Genomic DNA, 19,019 nt, shown 5'->3' with positions numbered 1-19,019 from the left:
TCTGCAGAATTAAATCTCAGCAACGTTTTGCTCCATTTGCTATAGATGCCAAAAAAATTTGCCATTTTCAATGTCATGTTTCATACATATCATAAAATAAGTAAATTATGCCCTGGCTGGTGTGCCTTAGTGGACTGAGCACGGGCCTGCAGACCAGGAGGTCGCCTGTTCGATTCCTAGTCAGGGCATTTGCCTGCATTGCAGGCGGGCCCCGGTTGGGGCCCTGTGAGAGGCAACTGGTGGATCTCTCTCACATTGATGTTTCTCACCTTCTCTTTCTCCATCCTTTCCATCTCTAAAAATAAATAAAATCTTTTTAAAAATAAGCAAATTATCATAAAAGCTCTAAAATGTAATCTGGAATGATTTATTTTGCTTAATTAAGCAAAAACTGCCCCCCCTTGGGTCACTTTATATTATTAAAGTTATAAAATCTATAACGCTTATAGGACCCTTTCACTAAATGGAACAGCAGTAAATAGACTTTGCCTTACGTTATCCATGTCAAAACTCATGTAAACAGAGGAAGAGGGGTCCTAGCTTTAAATAACTAATCTAAATGTTTAAGTAGATACCACTTTTTCTCACAGGCGGTGCCAAACGAAATACTGTCACGGATGCACATTTCCTACCACTTCAAATTCTTTTGCGAAACAGGAAACCTCTAAAGGCGCTTTACTCTTGACTTGTCCCTGTTCAGATTACCTTAGATAGTGGCTTTCACCGCGTTTTAACAGCTTTGTTAAAACACGGATTGCTGGGAACCTCTCTCCCCAGTGTCTGATTCTGTAGGTCTGGGGTGGGATGGAGAATCTGCAGTTCTAGCGGGTTCCCGGGCAATGCTGCTGCTGCTAGTCCCGTAACCACACCGTGCAACATTGTTTTAGAGGCTTTAATCTTAAATCCACTGGAAAAAGCTAGTCAGGGTACAACTATGACAACGCCTAAAGTTTCTTTGAAGCCTGGCCTCCGCACTCCCCAGCAACTCGCTGCCCAAGTCCTGGGCGTGCCCTGAAGCCTAGTCCCCGCCACTCCTCGGCGGTCCATTGCTTTTCCCGCCTGCCCTGTTGGCCTTGGCCACGCCCCCCGCGACCCATTCGCTCGCAGGTCCCGGGGAGCGCCTCGCCCAGCCGCTCGTTCCCCAGGTCCGGCCAGGCCGAGGCGCAGCTGTCCGAGCTGTGGATCTGAGAAGCGGCTCCCGGGCGGAAGACCATGTTGGACTTCGCGATCTTCGCCATTACTTTCTTGCTGGCGTTGGTGGCAGCAGTGCTCTACCTCTACCCGGTAACCACGGACTCGGCCCTCTGGGGGTCTGGCCACTGCCCCAGGCCCATGTGGCCCACGTCCACCCCCTTCTACCCGCAGCGGGCCTCAGGGGGCGGGCCCGAGGGGGATGGTTCCCGGTCCTGCTCCCGCCCTGGCGCTGTCCCGGCTCGGAGGACTGGCGGGGCGCACAGCGCCAGCAACCGGTGCTAGGAGAGCGGCTGGTGGCTCAGCTGGACGCCACCCCCGCACCCCGGCAGGGGCGCGGCACGGACCCTGTGGAGCCCGGGAAAAGCCCGCGTGGCGGGGGAGGGCTGAGGGCGGGTCCTCTGGGTTGGCCTCCCCAGCGCTGTCACAGGGCGGGTCTCAAGTACTTTGGGTGGCCGTTTGGCAGTAAGTGCCAACCCAAACTTCATTTTCTGGTGTGTCTGGGAGGAAACTCTCCTTGGTCCTTCCCTGAGGATTCTCGCAGCGGTGTGTGTGTGTGTGTGTGTGTGTGTGTGTGTGTGCGTGCGCCCGCTCCCCTAACACCTGTCTTTGACATGTCATTACCCGAGTCCCAAGTCCTGAAGGCCCAGCTGGGTCGTGCTCCTCGTAGGGTCTCAGAGGCAGATTGGGCCGTGGAATGAGCACAGTGGTGGGTTATGTTTGAGCTTCACTTGTCCGCTCTTTTTCTCTGAATCTCATGCTAGCCTTCTTTCTCTGCTTGCTTCTGTCAACCTCGCAGTGTGATTCTGAAAACGCGTTCTACAAAGCAAGGGGGTGGTTTGACAGAAAAGGTTGTGAAGTAGCTGAGCAGCACCAACTACATCACTGAGAAGGACGGAACACCTTAAACATTTTCAGACCCGGTAAATAGATTAGACTGGAATGTTGCAACTATGCAATTTGGAATTTCTGGTATATCTTACTTTCTGAGAATCTATATGTGGTGGCTCCAGGCCTTGAGTTTTTTATAGCCTTTATATGAGGCTCTATTTTGATTAGTTAATAGGAGCAATACTATTTATTCTTTCAACTAAATGTGTGCCCGATAGGGCTTTATGTGCTGGGCATGCTGCAGTGAGCACCTACACAGAAACTTCTTGACCTACAGAATTTATGTTTTATTGAGGGGAAACAATATAAACAAATAACATGTAATGTATTAGTGTTGAGTATTATGGAGAAAAATTAAGTTTGGAGTTGTAGGATTATTATTTCTAAGTAGATGTTCAAGAGATAAGGAGACATTTGAGCGAAGACCTGAAGGGGATGAAGGAGCAGCCCCTTCAAGCATCTGGGAAAGCCTTACAGGCAAGGGGAACAGCAAGTGCAAACGTTCCGTGACAGACATGCCTGGTGTGTTCAGGGAAAGAAGGGGACCGGTGCGACTGCAGTGAAGAGACCAGCTAAGAAAGATAATGTCCCAGTCATGGGGATGAGGGGCAGACTTTAGCTGTGGGCCATGTTATGGGGGGCTTTTACTCTGAGGTGAGAAGCCACTGGAAGGTTTCAACAGAAGAGTGACATTTTATGTTTCAGAGAGTTCAAACTGAATTTTGTTAGTTAAATTTTCAAAGATTCATTTTGGCTACTGTGTTAAAAATAGATTTGTGGACCTGAGGCAAGGGTGGGAGCTGGCAGAGTAGTTAAGAGGCTATAATAATAAGTTTGGTGAGAGATGATGTTGGCATGGACCAGGTTAGCAGAGTTGGTGAGACCCGGTGTATAGTGAAGATAAAGCCAATGGGATTTCCCAATGAATTGGATTTGAAATGTGAGAAAGAGGCATCAAGGAAAACACATTTCTTTTTTGGCCTGAGTAGCTAGAAGGATGGATTAAGTCCAGGGAAAGCAGGGTTTTGTTGTTTGTTTTTGTTTGGTTTTACTTGGTGGAAGGTAGTGGGGATTCATAGAGATCAGGAGTTTGGTTTTGGATAGGCTAGATATAAGGTGCCTGTTGGATACCAAGGTGGGGATGCTGAATAGATAATTGGGTATATAAGTCTTGAGTTTAAGACAAAAGTCCAGGCTGGCGATGTCCATTTGGGAGCTATCAGTATCTAAATGGTAGTTAAAACTAGACTAGTTGCGATTTCCCAGGGAGTAAAGATACAGGAGAGAAGAGGTCCAAGGACAAGCTCTGGACTCTCCAATATTTAGAGGTTGAGGAGAGGGAAAAGAGCCAACAAAGGAGACACAGCCAGATAATTAGAAGGAAGCCAAGTGTTTTAAATGGAAGCCAGTAATCAGCTAAGTTATGTTGCAGATATGTCTTGTAAGTTAACACCTGACAATTTAGTAGCACTGATTATTTGAAAAAGAGCAATTTCAGTGAAACGGTGGGGATGATAAACCTGCATGGAGTGAGTTTAGGGATATCAAGTATAGACAACTCTTCAGAGTTATTCTGGAAGGGGGGTGGTAAAAGATGAGGGAAGAGAGGTAAATGGAATTTTTTAAGGTGGGAGAAATCACATAATGTTACTCTGCTGGTGAGGATTGCCAAATCATGAGATACAATTGATGATGTAAAAACAGAAGAGAGCCCTGGCTGACGTAGCTCAGTGGATTGAGTGCAGGCTGGGAACCAAAGCATTGAAGGTTTGATTCCCAGTCAGGGCACATGCCTGGGTTGCAGGCCATGGCCCCCAGCAACCGCACATTGATGTTTCTCTCTCTCTCTTTCTTTATCCCTCCCTTCCCTCTCTAAAAATAAATAAATAAAATATTTAAAAAAAAAACAGAAGAGAGACAAGTGTTGAATCAATTTTCTTCTCTAGGCGGGAGGGGCGGGACTTAGTGTGGGTATTGGAGGGATGGGGGTACACTCCATATGTAGCATAGAGAGTTCATCCGTAGTGATGGGAGGGAAGGTGGAATGCACAGCACAAATGTAGGCAGATAGATGGCTAGCTAAGTGTGGAGGTAATCTCCTCGTTGCTTTCATTTTTTCAGTAAAATAGAAACAAGGTTATCAGTTATTGGTTAGGTCAGGGGATTTGAGGAAGAGAGAGGAGGAGTGAAATAGTCCTGTAGATTAGGAAAACAATAGACTAGGGAAATGTGCAGTTTCTAGGTAGCTCACTTGGAGTTCATGAAATTAAAATGAGACTAGTCAATGTGGCTGTGTTTCTTTCCAGCTGTTTTTTGTCACCTGTGTGGGCTCAGAGGCAGCTAACAGAACATTGGGTTTTATCAAAATTAGGTGTTTTGTTAGGTGATTGTGGCAAAAGGATACAGGATGAAGGAGTTAAGGATGTATACAAAGGAGTGATTATACTGAGTGGCTAGAGTGGGAAATGAGTATATGAGGGAGAGGGTTAAAAGTCCTATGGGGTAAAAGTAGTTTTGCGAATCAAGATATTAAAAATAGTGCGAAGAGCCCTGGCAGGGTAGCTCAGTTGGTCCGATTGTTGTCCTGCTATGCTAAGGTTATACGTTTGATGCCTAGTCAGGGCACATACAAGAGTCAACCAGTAAATGCATAAATAAGTGGAACAACAAATAGATGTTTCTCTCTCTCTAAAGTCAATAAATAAAAAAAAATTTTAAACAGGAGAAAAGATAGATGCTGGAAGATTCAAATGCTTGATGTTAAAATTCTGGAGATGTTGAAGTTATTGGTGACGTTGAGAGTTACTGTATGGCCATGGGATTAGTGACAGAAGTAGGATGGAGGTTTGCATGGGACAGAGATGGTTCAGGAAAGAGGATAAACCTGTAGGAGTAGTAATCTGGGGGATGAGGGAAGACTTGGGGGTGGCAATCCTGGGCCTCATGTGGTATCTAACATAAGTAAGGGAAAAAGTCGTATTACTATTTTGGATGGTCTCAAGGCAGATGGTAGTGCTAAGGCTACAATTATCAGGGAGGTTGAAGTTTTGCTGGGCCTTGCCAGGTACATGCCAGATTTGGGATGTCTCATCATCGTAGCTGTTTGAGATGTGGCTGTAGTAAGTGCAGGAGAGCCTTTCACCAGGTGTTCTGGAGCTCATACTTCATTTCTGCTACCGAAGGTGAAGGTTGGTGTAGAAGCCATCTTACCCAGAGCACCCAGCCTCCTGAGGCTCCCTCTTTATGCCTGTTGACAGAACTGTGGAAGCCAGTATAGGGTGGTGGGGAACAATTGTGTTTATATTTGCACATCATTAGAACTTACCTCTTTTGCCTATCAGTAGTTTTTTCCAAAGATTTCAACATTTCAGCATAAAACTAGTCTATGAAATTGCCCCAGTATTTAAAGACATCAGTTGTATGTTCTGTCCTGTGAAGATACCCTTTCTGGCCACCTTCGTCATCTTTCCCCAGTCAGTACTGCTTACCAACCATCTCCCTGGGCTGCATAGCTCTTGTTCCTTTATTGTTGTTGTGGGTGTTCTCGTCACCTGTATTGGATACCCTCTTTCCTAGATGCCACATGATTCTCTCTCATGCTCTCTGTCTCTTTTTACTTCTTTTATTTGCTGCAGAGCACCATTTTCCAATAGCTTCCTAAAAAAGTATGCATGGAAAATACATTTTATGAGACCTTGATTGTTTGAAAATCTTATTGTTCTAGCTTCACCCTTGAGTAATAATTAGGCTTAGTATAAATTCTAGGTTTGAAATAATCTTCCCTTAGAATTATAGGGCCTCCCCCTCCCCAGATTGTTGTCCTTGAATCTGGAATCAAGGTCTTCTTCCAGAAGGATGGTAATCACAGGAATGGAGAAGGGCACCTTAGGTATGTGTCTAAGGTTTCTGTATACCGACTTTGACCTTTTTTTAAGTCCTTACCAAGGACATGTGTATTGATTTAAGAGAGAGAAACATCAATCATTTGCCTCCCACATGCACTGTAACTAGGGATCAAACCTGCAACCTAGGTATGTGCCCCAACCCGGGATTGAGCCCATAACCTTTTGAGCAACCCAGGCCAGGGCCTGACTTTTAACTAATTGTTAGTCTTGTGTCTTACCATGCTTTTCTGGTTCAAGAATGCAATCAGGTTGCTTCATGTAGGAATCCTCTGTTGCCCCCATATGTGGCCTCACAACTATGTTGATTAATCACTGCTCCAACAGCTTAACACCTTCCAAAAATTGGTTGGATTTCCATCTACTGTTGTTCCTCTTTCATTCTCTTTACCCTTATTTTCTCCTTTCTTATTTCTTCACTTTTATTTTAGTGGGCTTTTAGGAGCAAGAGATAATAGATGAATGTTGTCAAGCTACCATGTTTAAAGAGAAATCAAGAAACATGTTTTTGGTCATTAATAATTTCAGCCTAGAAAATAAAAATAGGATGTTTTATGCCACTGACTTTATCTTTTTCAAGTTATGGGATTCCTGCCAACCTTTCCCCCACTATTTATTGTATTAAACTGGAAAAATATTCGTTATTGATGAGACTGTAGAACTAAAGTGTGCATTGTAGGTTTCATTATTATCTGTTAAATGCAAGTTACACGTCCTATTCTAGGTAGCATTTTTGTAGTAGTAATTAGCAGAAATTGTAAATTCTTCAGTAAAACCTAGATTTCTCTTTTGGCATACATACCCCAAAGGAGAACAAAATAAAACGTATACAAAGTTTTTATAGCACAACTTATGATAATGAAAAATAACAAAAGAAAGAACATACATGATAGAACATAGTTTAGGCTTTAAATGTTCAAATAAATAAGATTTCCTTTATATAGTGTTAAGTAGACTACGACAAATAGATACACTCTGATTAGCACTAGTCAAAATCATTGACAAAATTCAGAATTGATCCTGGAATTGAATATTTTAGGTTATTTTTCCTATAAATGTTTAGTTTATTTAAAAATTGTTTTGTTCAAAAATTTATTTATTTATTTTTAGAAAAAGAGAAAGGCGGGGAGAAAGAGAGGGGGAGAAACATAGATGTGTGAGAGAACTTCAATCAGTTGCCTCTTGCACATGCCCCAACCAAGGACCAAACTCATAGCCCAGGCATGTGCCCTGACTGGGAATCAGACCAGCTACCTTTAGCTTTGCAGAATGACCCCCAACCAACTGAGCACCCTGGTCAGGGCTAAAAATTATTTTATAAAAGTCCTATATAAAAGTTATAGGCACTTAGGTCAAAATAGTGGCATAGGTAAACACGGCTCACCTCCTTGCACAATGACATAAAAATTACAACTAAAATGTAGAATGAGCTACGCTCAGAACAGTCTGAAATCGAGTTGAATGGAAGTCTGACAACTACGTAATTAAAGAAACCACATCCATCCGGACTGGTAGGAGGGGTGGAGATGCTGAACGGGCTGGTTCCACATCCACATGTGGTGGTTAAAAATTCAAGAGGGATATCTTGGGAGTGAGGAGTCCCATTCCCACAACAGGCACCCCAGACCAAGTTTCCAGGGCTAGGAAGATAAGTCTCTGTACTTGAGGCTGCAAAAACCAGTGGGGACTAAGTCAGTGGAAGAAACTTCTGAAGTCCGAAGCAGTTTCCCTTAAAGAACCCACATGTGGACTTACTCAGACTTACTCTCTCTGAGCTCCAGTGCTGGGGTAGCAGCTTGAAAGCACCAATGGCATACAAGGAGGAACTGAAGTTTCTGGCATCAAGGAAGGAGCTAGGGGACAGTTTTCTCACAGACAGAAGGGTAGGCAGGTGCCTTTTTCTGAACCCTCCTCCCACAGAACCACAAAGCTGGCAGGCAGGTGCAACATCTGAGACTCCATCAACCTGGCTAACAATGTATGCCTCGCCCTGGAGATCCCCTGAGACTCTGTCCTACCCAACTTACAGGCCCACCCAGCCTGTTTACCTTGACTTTTCCATATGAATGGCTAGCCTTGGATCAAGCTTCAAAACTTTCTAAATCCTCTCAAAAGCAAAGTGGCCCCAGGCCTAGCACTAGCAGAAGCCAGCCTTGATTCACAGCTTGGCTTCACTTGGGAATCTCCAAGCCCAGCACAAGTAGCAGCCGTCTCAGAGTGCTTTATACCTCATGCAGAATGGTCCCAGGCAGAACACAGGTGGGGGCTGATCTTGGCCTGCACCACCCAGGAAACCCCAGAACCTGTGCACCCAGTGGACAGCTGCAGACTACAGTGGAGCTCCACCACCCTGCCCCTGCATACCTGAACCTCCACGGAGGTGGAGGTTGGTGGTCAGTGCTCACAGCCAGTCCTTGCACCTGACTGACCTGAGTAAATCCCTCCCATTGACCTGCCAAAAGCAATCAAGGCTCAACTACAAGAGGAGGGTGTACTCAGCTGACACAAAGGGCACATCTTGAGTAGCCAACTTGGGTGATGGGGAGGCTGTGCCACTGGACCCAATAGGACATCCACTAGATTAGATCATGCTACCAGGGCAAGGAGTCTAGAAACAAACACAGGGAGGCTGCCAAAATAAGGAGACAAACATAGCTCAAATGAAAGAAGAGATCAAAATTCCAGAAGAAGAACTAAACAAAATGGAGATAAGCAATCTATCAGAGTCAGAGTTCAAAACACTTTATAAGGATGCTCAATGAACTTAGTGAGGACCTCAACAGCCTAAAAAAGATCCAGTCAGAAATGAAGGATGCACTAAGTGAAATAAAGAACAGTTTACAAGGAAACAACATTAGAGTGGATGAAGCTGAGGATCCAATCAATGATTTGGAAAATAAGCAAGCAAAAAGCAACCAATCAGAACAAGAATAAGGAAAGAGAATCCAAAAAAATGAGGATAATGTAAGGAGCCTCTGGGACAAGTTGGGACAACTTTAAATATTGCAACATTTGCATCACAGGGGTACCAGAAGGAGAAGAGAGAGAGCAAGAAATTTGAAATCTATTTGAAAAAATAATGAAAGAAAACTTCCCATATTTGGTGAAGGAAATAGATGTGCAAATCCAGGAAGCAAGAGAGTCCCAAACACAATGGATGCAAAGAGGCCCAGTCCAAGACACAACATAATTAAAATGCCAAAGGTTAAAGATAAAGAGAATATTAAAAGCAGCAAGAGGAAAGTAGTTAGCTACCTAAAGGAGAGTTCCTATGAGACTGTCAGCTGATTTCTCAAAAGAGCTTTGCAGGCTAGAAGGGAAGAAACTTCTTGCAGACAAGAAATATTCTAAGTCATGAAAAGCAGGGACCTACAGCCAAGTTTCCTCTACCCAGCAAAGCTATCATTTAGAATTGAGCAGATAAAGAACTTCCCAGATAAGAAAAAACTAAAGGAGTTCATCATCCCCAAACCATTATTGTACAAAATGTTAAAAGGACTTATTTAAGAAAAAGAACATCAAAACTATGAACAATGGGAATAAATACATATCTATCAAAAATTGAATCTGAAAAGCAAACTAAGTAAATGAGAAGAACAGAGACAGCATCATGGATACGGAGAGTGTTTTGATGGTTGCCAGTTGGCAGAGGGTGTGGGCAATGGGTGAAGAGGTGAGGGGATTAAGAAGTACAAATAGGTAGTTACAGAATAGCCATGGGGATGTAAAGTGCAGTATAGGAAATGGAGTAGCCAAAGAACTTATACACATGACCCATGGACATGTGTCATGTCCATGGTGAGGGGATTGCCCAAGGGAGTGGGGATTGCTGGGTGAAGGGTGGCAAAGGAGGAAAAATTGAGATAACTGTAATAGCATAATCAATAAAATAATTTTAAAAAATAGCTAACAAATGTCATATGCTTAATCAAAAATAATACCCCAAACACAGCAACCATAAACCTCTACAGACTTACAGAAATTCCCCAAACTTCTCCCCAGTTCATTTCTTAAAGTCTGTCATTTAAACAATTTGCTTTGAATTATTTTGCTATATATTTCTGTACCAGACACCTCCATGACTGTATGACCCAGACAAGAACAACTATTAAAGCAAAAGGTGAATATCATGTTGTATTTTGATAACTTCTTTGACTGGAAAGAGAACTATTTTAGGAATGAAAGTATTATAAACATGACATTGATTTATTTTTTAAGCCAAGCCAGATGGGACCATATATAGATATTGAACAAAGAAAACTGTGCTTGATGGTGCATTAATTTATGTAGAATGTATGTTAAATTCTTCAAACACCTTAGTTTAATTGAGGAGGAATGTTAAGATAATTCTTTTAAATACAAAGAACCCAGTTTTTGTATTTAACAAGAGATAATATCTGAGATTTAACCTAATTGGGAAGCCACCATTGAAGGTTCTGCGGATGTCATGGCAAAACGCACTTGACTTACGTGATGTTGATAATTCATTGTACTAAATAAACTATTTTAAAATTGTTCCTTAAGGCTTCCAGACAAGCTGCGGGAATTCCGGGGATTACTCCAACTGAAGAAAAGTGAGTAATTATTTTTTTTGGAATCAAATGGAGTCAACTGTTAATTTTTGGTATTGAAAGTAAACCACATTTTTAGATCAATCAGCTCATTTAATTCCTTTATTTACTCTTGACTTGCCTCTTGGCATACAACATAAACTTCATTAAGAACAGAAAGGAAGGCTGTATAAATCAAAACCTTCAATTACTTTCATTTCCCCTAGCCAGAGAAAGTTGAAAATAGTCAGGACTAAGATAGAAGGAACAGAGAAAAAATTTGCCGTAGATGATCTAATGTTTTTCATCAGCCTGTGGTGATGTTCATTGAGGTGAACATCTATCTCAGAATGAGGTGCTCTAAAAATTGGGTTGTTTTCTAGTGTCTTAGTCAGATGTTTCTTGTGTACCTTTCTTATTTGTTTTCGAGTGTTATGAACTCTCAAAATATCAGACAAATCCATATCTAAATATATCTATAGAAAACAAAATGTCAAATATAATTGAGTTTTCGGTTTTGCAGTAATTGAAATTCATGTACCTTTGATCTCATGTCTTGACACAGTTAATTCATAATTAATTGTTGCTCTTCTGATTATTCCAAGGTAAATTGATTGTTTTGTCAAATGTTCTTTCCTCAGAGATGGTAATCTTCCAGATATTGTGAACAGTGGAAGTCTGCATGAGTTCCTGGTTAATTTGCATGAGAGACATGGGCCTGTAGTCTCCTTCTGGTTTGGCAGGCGCCTTGTGGTTAGTTTGGGCACTGTTGATGTCCTGAAGCAGCATATCAACCCCAATCAGACCTGTAAGTTTAATTTTCTTTCTAGTTAGCTGATCCTTATCTTTAAAGAAGAAATGTGTATAAAGAACTACATTGTTCTCAGATAGGAATAGCAACATTTGTTGAGTGCTCTATACTATGTACTACATTTAAGAAACAGTATTATAAAATGATTATTTTTTCGTATATAAGAGAGAGGACTCCCACAAAACCAGGATATATTTATAAAAACTTTTGCATTTATTCTTACATGTTTAAATTTCAGTCACCTTCAAAGTATTCTCTATTTGATACAATAACCTATTGAGATGTTTTTTCCACTGCTCAAAACAGTTTTTGAACTCCATTGATTTTGATGCTTTTTAGTGCCCTTGCCCATTTGTTTCACCTCTTCCACATCAGCAAAGCGTTTCCCTTTGAGGACTTTTTTCCCCTGGGGATACCAAAAAGGTTGCTTGGGGTGAGATCGGGTGAAGAGGGGGCAGTAGGGCACGGTCATGCTGTTTTTGGTCAAAAACTGCTGAACACTCTGTGCAGTGTGGGCAGGTGCACTCCTAAATCACCCACCATGAAATGGGCAGTGTTGAACGAGTCCTCAAAAAAAAAAATTCACTGAAGCCGAATGCAGCCTCTCACAACAATGCCAGCTGGTACATTGATACAGATAATTTCCTAGAACACTCCCCTAGCAGGGGAAGTGTGTACTACAAGGGGCCCACCCTGCAGGAGATAATTCCAGCTTTTTGGGGGTCCCCTTTCCTGTGTGTGTGTGTGTGTGTGTGTAAAAAATCTCAATGTAAATTTTTTGAGGGAACCTGGAAAAATAATTTCAGTATACATGTGGAAGAGTAAATATACATGAGCAGCCAAGAAACGTCTAGAAAAGAACATTAGTGAGGAGAATACCTCTACCATCAGATAGAACAGTGTATTATTATAAAGCTAGATTAATTTAAAGAATCTTGTACTGTGATAGGACTAGATTAGTCCTAGTAATAGACTAATAGACTAATAATAGACTAATTCCTATTTAGGAATTGACTAAATAGTTCAGTAGAAAAACCAAGTATACATATGATAAAAGGGAAAGCTAATAAGTGGGATTGGGAAAACTGGTTATCTATTTGGGAGAAAATTTGAATCCCTGCCTTATTCTTTTTGTCCAAATAAATTCCAAATGATTAGAATATAGTGTCATAAAAATAACAGAAGAAAACATAGTTAGATATTAAATTTTTGAGGGGAGTGTTGGCAAACCCTTTCTTACCATGACATGAGATCTAGGAGCCATCAAGCACAAGATGGATAAATCTGTCTACATGAAAATGAGAAACTTTAGTGCATAGAAATGCCTTGGAAAAGGCTGAAAAAGAGAAAAATGGGAAAATGTTGGCTACTCATTACTATACATGTGTATTAATTGATGATTATATATTTGTAAAATAAAAAGTTATGAAAAAGTTTAAAAGAAATGGAAAAACTATTTCCCACATATATATTTAAAAAGTAAATAAAAACTAATAAGAAAAAAATAAAGTTCAACTGTAGAAAAATGGGTAAAAACAAGGTAATTAAGAAAGAAGAAATATAAATGTCCAATGAGCAAATGAAAACATTCCAACCTCACTAATAATCACTGCTATGCAAATACAGATGAGGTTTTCCCTGCCTGACCAAAGATATGGACAATATTGACAAAACTCATTGTTGAGGCAGGAATGGAGAAACATAGAGTAGAAATGTTTTACAGACTTTCTGGACAGAAGGCTGGCAGTGATATTTGATTTAGCAGTAATAATCTTCAGGAATTTATCATGAATTGATAATCAATGAAATAAGACCTATTAGCAGTATTTATAATATAAATAAGAAGCAGATAAATACTTATCAATCAACATGATTATACTTATCAAGCATAAAATAATATTTGTAATACTACTTTTAGGCCTTAATATAATGATATATATTTATTTTATTTACAAATACTTGCATAGCAATTACTATGCTAGCACTATTTTTATAAACCTTCATCAATATTAACTCATTTAATCCTCAGAACAACCTGATGAAATAGGTATTGTTGGTTATTCCCATTTAACAAAAGACAAAATTGAGGTAGAGAGGTTAAGTCATTTGCCCAAGATCATACTACTAATTAGTGATGGAACTGAGGCTTGAAGCTAGGCAGTCTGGCCTGAATTGGTGCTCAGTTTCCACGACAGAAAGATGGCTCTGTCAGGAAATGCAATGCTGAGTGAAACCAGGTGTGGTCTCTGCTCCTGTGGAGTTTATACCTTAGTGTTGGGGAGTAGGAAAAGAATGTAAAAAGCATTCAAATGATCACACTAATGAACCCAGACAAGTGCTCTGAAAGAAGGGACTGTAGTTCTTTGTGAACTCTGACAGATTTTTCTGTCTGTCTCTGTGAAGAAATGTTAACAGCTCTAAAAAAATCTCTAAAACTTTTAACAGTGAGAATCTCTGTGGTGAGATTTAGATGCATTTTACTTTCTTCACTGTATTTTACTGTGTTTTGATTGTTTACCATGAGAATGTATTTTGGTATGTGTATGAAAACAAAGTCATTAAGGAAACACTTCAAATAATGAAAAAAGAGAAAAGAAATTTTTTAACTCAGCTAAGTGATTTTAACTCTAATACTTGATAATTACACAGCATCATGTTTTTCTTTAAAATCAATGGATGAGCTGTTTTTATAAAGTCAACAATATTGTCATGTAGGAAGAAAATTTATGCAAGTATGAATTGTTTATAGTGAAATTTCCAGTCAGGATATTCTACCCTTGCCAATTTTTATTGCCTATTGAACCTCTCATATGTAGGAAAGACATTTAAGGGAGTTGTGGGGAAAAAAAAGTTGCTTTCAGTTAAAATTCCATACTTCCCTGATCTCTGTGTCCTTTTGCTGGAGGTGTTTTTTCTATTTTGTTTTGTTTTGTTTGAGTGATTACTTTGACTTAAAAATGTTTAATTTGTTTCAGCGGACCCTTTTGAAACAATGCTCAAGTCGTTATTAAGGTATCAATCTGTTGGTGGGAATGTGAGTGAAAACTTCACAAGAAAAAAACTGTATGAAAATGGTGTGACTAATTCTCTGAAGAGTAACTTTGCTCTCCTGTTAAAGGTAAGGTGTTAAGTAGTTTGGCCTGGAGGTCTGCAGTACAGATAAGAGTATATTTTTCGACTATTTTGTGTCTTGCCTTTGCTACTCTTTTCTCATCTGTCTTTCTAAGCTGATCCTTATTCTCCTAAAATTGTAAAACAAACCAAACAAACAAAAAAGAAAACAAAAAACACCTTGTCTCCTGTATAAATTAAAATTATGGGAGTGGAGAGAACCTGAAAAAATTTTCTAGATCCATAAATTTGTCTTTCATTTTCGGGCCAGACTCAGAACCACTGTTTCCCAGAATGTGGTCTGAGCTCACCTGCAATGCTCACCTGCAACACTCTCCAGTTGAAAATGCAGATTGCTTAGACTCTGTTTGGATTACCTGGGTCACTGGGAGGGGGCTCTGACATTTTTAAGAAGCTCCACGAATGATTGACAAATATGAAAATAATACTGATTAATACCATCCCCTTTTGTCCCTAAAGAACCTTAGTTGAGCCATGTGCTTTCTGACAGTTCTCTGTGTCCCCATAGGGTTGTTCCAAACCTTCATTCTGAATGCAGTATTACTAGTCCTACCCACCCTTTTTGCTTCCTATACATGTCCTTGCCTTCTGCTTTGCTGAGACTAGAGAGTCCCTCATATGTGAACTCTCTCGTCTCCTATTCCCCCACCAACAAACTCTGTCCATCTCAGTCCTTGTTCATTTCATGTTAAATCTTACAGAATCCTTCCTTCTGTCCAAAGCTAATCCATGCATTTGTGCCCTTTAACTATATTATAATTTACAGTACAATATGTGCTTGCTTTAGTAAACATGGGAAATCTAACAGTATAAAGAAATCATCCATAATTTCCCTAAAGATACACATATGGTTGAGATCATACCATATGTACAGTTTTATATACTTTTCACATTAATACAGATTATAAACATTTTACTTGTCATTAAAAATGTTCAAGAATAACTAAAATTAGGCTTTTTTTCTGATAGTCATTTTACAAAATATAAAAAAATTTAGAAACATCCTAAGGAAAAATAACATTTTTAATATTATTTATTACCCACGGAAAATCATGTTCAGTATATCAAAATACTTTTATATCATTCCAGTTTTCTCAGTGCACAGTAGAATTTTAATCAGTGTCATACAATATGGGTAGTTTTAGATTGCATTTTTCACTTACCATTATATTATTGGCATTTTTATAACAAAGTATTCTTTGAAAATTACATTTCAAAAGAGTCTCTAATGTCAATTTTATCTCCTGAATATCTTTCATATTGGTCTTCTCTCCACCAGCAATGCCATCATCTTAGTTTAAACTTCCCTCATCTTACTTGATTGCTTGTTTCCCCACCTCCTCTCTCAGTTTCCCTGCATCTGTTTGTTTTCCGCTTGTTGTGGGGATTCTTAAACTTATTTTATGATATGTTCCCCTGGGGATCTTGGTGAAACTATGGACTCTTTCTGAGAATGACATTTGAATATGTGTAACTACAAAGGAGACCAAGGAAGTTATCAAGATACTATTTTTTTAAAATTTGTAATAATGTAATTTATGTGCTTCAATATTAATACATTAAATAGCAAGATCTAGCAGTGCTTTCAGAACTTCCGTGATTTTAAAGTTATGATGTTATGAGGGACAAAACTATTTTTTTGAGATTTTTGTAGTGACTGTAATATGATGTGAAAGGGCCTATATTCGTAATTGAAGGAAATGCTAAATTTTATTTAGAGGTTTGTGGAAAATAAAGATTTTTTTTGCCTCTTCATCCAAGTTCATGGACTCCTAGACTTTATGCACAGACCCTTTGGGGTCTGTAGACTTGAAGTTAAGAACACCTGAGAATAGATGGTTTTAGAATGTAATTCTTATTTTATCACTCCCTTGATCAAAAACTTTCACTGGCTTCCCTCTGTTCCTGGGACAAACTCCAAGTGTATGAGTATTCTTAAAGACCACATATGATCTATTTAGCCTGCCTACTTCTCCAGCCTCGTGCCCCACATTCTCATCTGGGCTCACACTCTAGGTATACTGGTTTCTTTAGTTCTGTACCGCACCTTGTTCTGTCCGATCTGAAGGCTTCTATATTCTATTCCCATTGCCTTCATGGTCTTCCCTAGCCATCCACTCATTTCGTTAGTGCATGTTCATTCTTAGCTCTTAGTGTAAATGTGCTTCCCCAGGGAAGCCATCTCTGATCATCTCTCTGTTCCTAGGTAAGTCCCCCTTTAGATGCTGGCTTCACAGGCTTCACGTGCTTTTCCTTCATGACACTTCCCGGTTTGTAATTATATTTTGTCTAATTCTTTGATTGTCTCCTAAACTGTATGTGCCATGAAGGGGGGGGGGCTTTTCTGTTTTGATTGCTACTGTACACTTGGCTCTTGGTGTAAAATAGGCCTTCGGTAAATATTTATTAAATCAGAGAATGAATACTGATCAACTTTAAACTTCCTTAATGCATTGTCTCTCTTACCTCTATGGCTCTACTCTTGCTATTTTCTCCCTGGAAACATTCCCCCCTGCCCCTTGCCCTGCTAACTCCTACTCCAGTCCCCAGTTTACAGTTATATTCCTTTCCCCATGCACCCTTTCTAAACTGCCATAACAACCTGGATGTGCTTACAGAACATGATTAAATAGATGTTGTTATCTCTCTTCCTTCTTAGATTGTGTTTTCCTTCCCCTTTTCTGTAATCTGTATACTTTAAACAAAGCTATTTATTTGTTGTATGTTTAACATAGCTCCTTGGGGAATAGATTATTGTATAATGCAAAGACTATTAAGCTTGGGCAAGAAGCTTTAAATCTTGCTGCTGTCATTTAGTATCTGTATGATCCTTTGTGTATTATGTGGCCTTTGTGAGCTTTTATTTCCTTATCTTGAATTGAGGATAATAATATCTACATTACAGATTTGCTGTGGGGATTATAGGAGATAATGATGTAAAATGCATAACAACAGGTCTTAGAATACAATAACTACTCAAGAAATACCTTTCCAAAAGAAAAAAGAAAAAGAAAAAAGAAATACCTTTCCTTCTCCTTTGCCTGAGAAATAGATTTTCCTGCCATTCGTTTCCTGTGTTTTCCACGCACATTCTTCTGTTCCTCTAACCTTTCTTCTTGCATATATTTTTCCAGCTCCCCTGAAACTGCACCTTCATATTAATGTTTGCAACTTGGCTGCTTCATTCCTTCTTTCATGAGGGTTTTATAGTTGATAGGCCTGTAACTATCTTATTTGGAGAGTTACGTAGAAGTCCTTTCTAGTGTATAGAGAGCAAACCCACTTTCACTGGGAAGTGAACACCCCCCACTTACTCTCTCATGATACAGAGTAAATAATTTTTAAAGTCATGAAAATTTTAAAGAAAAAAAATAGAAAAGACTGTAATGACCATCCATGTCTTTGTCACCAAACTTTAACAGTTATCAAATTAGACTCAATTTTATTTTATCTCTGCCCCTACTTATTGAAATACTTCCCCTGTCCTGTCTCTTGGTTATTTTAAAGCAAATTCTAGACATCATACTGAGGACATGCTTCTTAAAGTGCTGAACAGTGTTTAGCATATAATAGCTACTTGATCAGTTTTTTTTCCTTCTTCTATAACTTTGTTCATTCCTCCTAAAAATGTTCTAACCACATATTTTAAGCAATTTTGTAACTTTTTTGAGTTATAGAATACCTGATAGCTCTTAGGAGGATGTCATGTCCTACAGTATCCACTTTTTAAAAATTAGATTTGGTAAATGGTTAATGCCATATTTTCCTTATTGGAGTTCTATTTGAAACCCACGCTTTCCATTTAAGACTTCAGACTTGCTTGCTGAGTCTACCAGAAGCATTAATCGGCTCCTCTCTGCATAGTTTTGCTTCTGAAAACAGACCAGACAAGGCCTTTAACCATGTCTGGCTGCTGCTTTTTCCCTCCTTTCCAGTCCCAATTTCTAACTTCTAGCCATCATTCAGAGGGCCATCAGGAGACTTGTATACCAAATTCTTGCCCTCTCACTGTTATCATTCATGTTTTGCATCTCAAGGTTTTACACTGGCCCTGCTCACCCCATGTTCTCTGGATCTCTCGGGCCGCCTGCTTGGTTGTCACAGCTGTGCCTGCCACCCCTCATCGTCCTTTCTGGAAGCAGCTAGGCTGCCTGTCTCTGAGCATTCACCAGTCAAAATCTTCCTTTCTGTTTTGTTAGAGCACATTAAATTTGTTAGTAAGAATCTTTTTGTATTTAGTTACATATCTCCAGGGAATTTTGCCCATTTCTCTTTGCTTTGCTATAATGCCATTTTCTTTTCAGCAATATTTATTGTTAAAAGGCTTAATTATTCTTTCTTCTCTGCTTCAAAGTAAGTGATTCTAAGTTCTTTAATCTTTTACCATAGACTATTTCCTAAACTTTCTATTTTTTCTGTGGTTGTTCTGTATTCCATTTTTCTTTTCCTCCTGCTTGATCAAATGCAAATTAAAGTGGAAAATTATTTCCCAATTTTCATGTTTTTGTCTTCATATTTTCAAACTTTGGTCCAGACTGGGTC

At 39.6% G+C, this 19,019-nt stretch overlaps 1 protein-coding gene across 1 annotated transcript in view; it reads left to right on the top strand.

Moving 5' to 3' along the window:
• Positions 1–1,117: 1,117 nt before the first annotated feature.
• LOC123829447 (cytochrome P450 20A1) overlaps positions 1,118–19,019 on the top strand; it is a 60,916-nt gene continuing 43,014 nt past the window's right edge. Inside the window, exons 1-4 of the mRNA XM_045855167.1 lie at positions 1,118–1,284; positions 10,509–10,558; positions 11,176–11,342; positions 14,321–14,463. Coding sequence (XP_045711123.1) covers positions 1,213–1,284; positions 10,509–10,558; positions 11,176–11,342; positions 14,321–14,463 — 432 coding nt within the window. The 5' untranslated portion in view covers positions 1,118–1,212. The remainder of the gene's footprint in view (positions 1,285–10,508; positions 10,559–11,175; positions 11,343–14,320; positions 14,464–19,019) is intronic.

Source organism: Phyllostomus hastatus, unplaced genomic scaffold (assembly GCF_019186645.2).
Source record: "Phyllostomus hastatus isolate PE091 unplaced genomic scaffold, TTU_PhHast_1.1 phas_contig_137, whole genome shotgun sequence".
Lineage (NCBI taxonomy): Eukaryota > Metazoa > Chordata > Mammalia > Chiroptera > Phyllostomidae > Phyllostomus > Phyllostomus hastatus.
The sequence above is the reverse complement of the archived record's forward strand: the minus strand, read 5'-3'. Positions and strand labels throughout refer to the sequence as shown.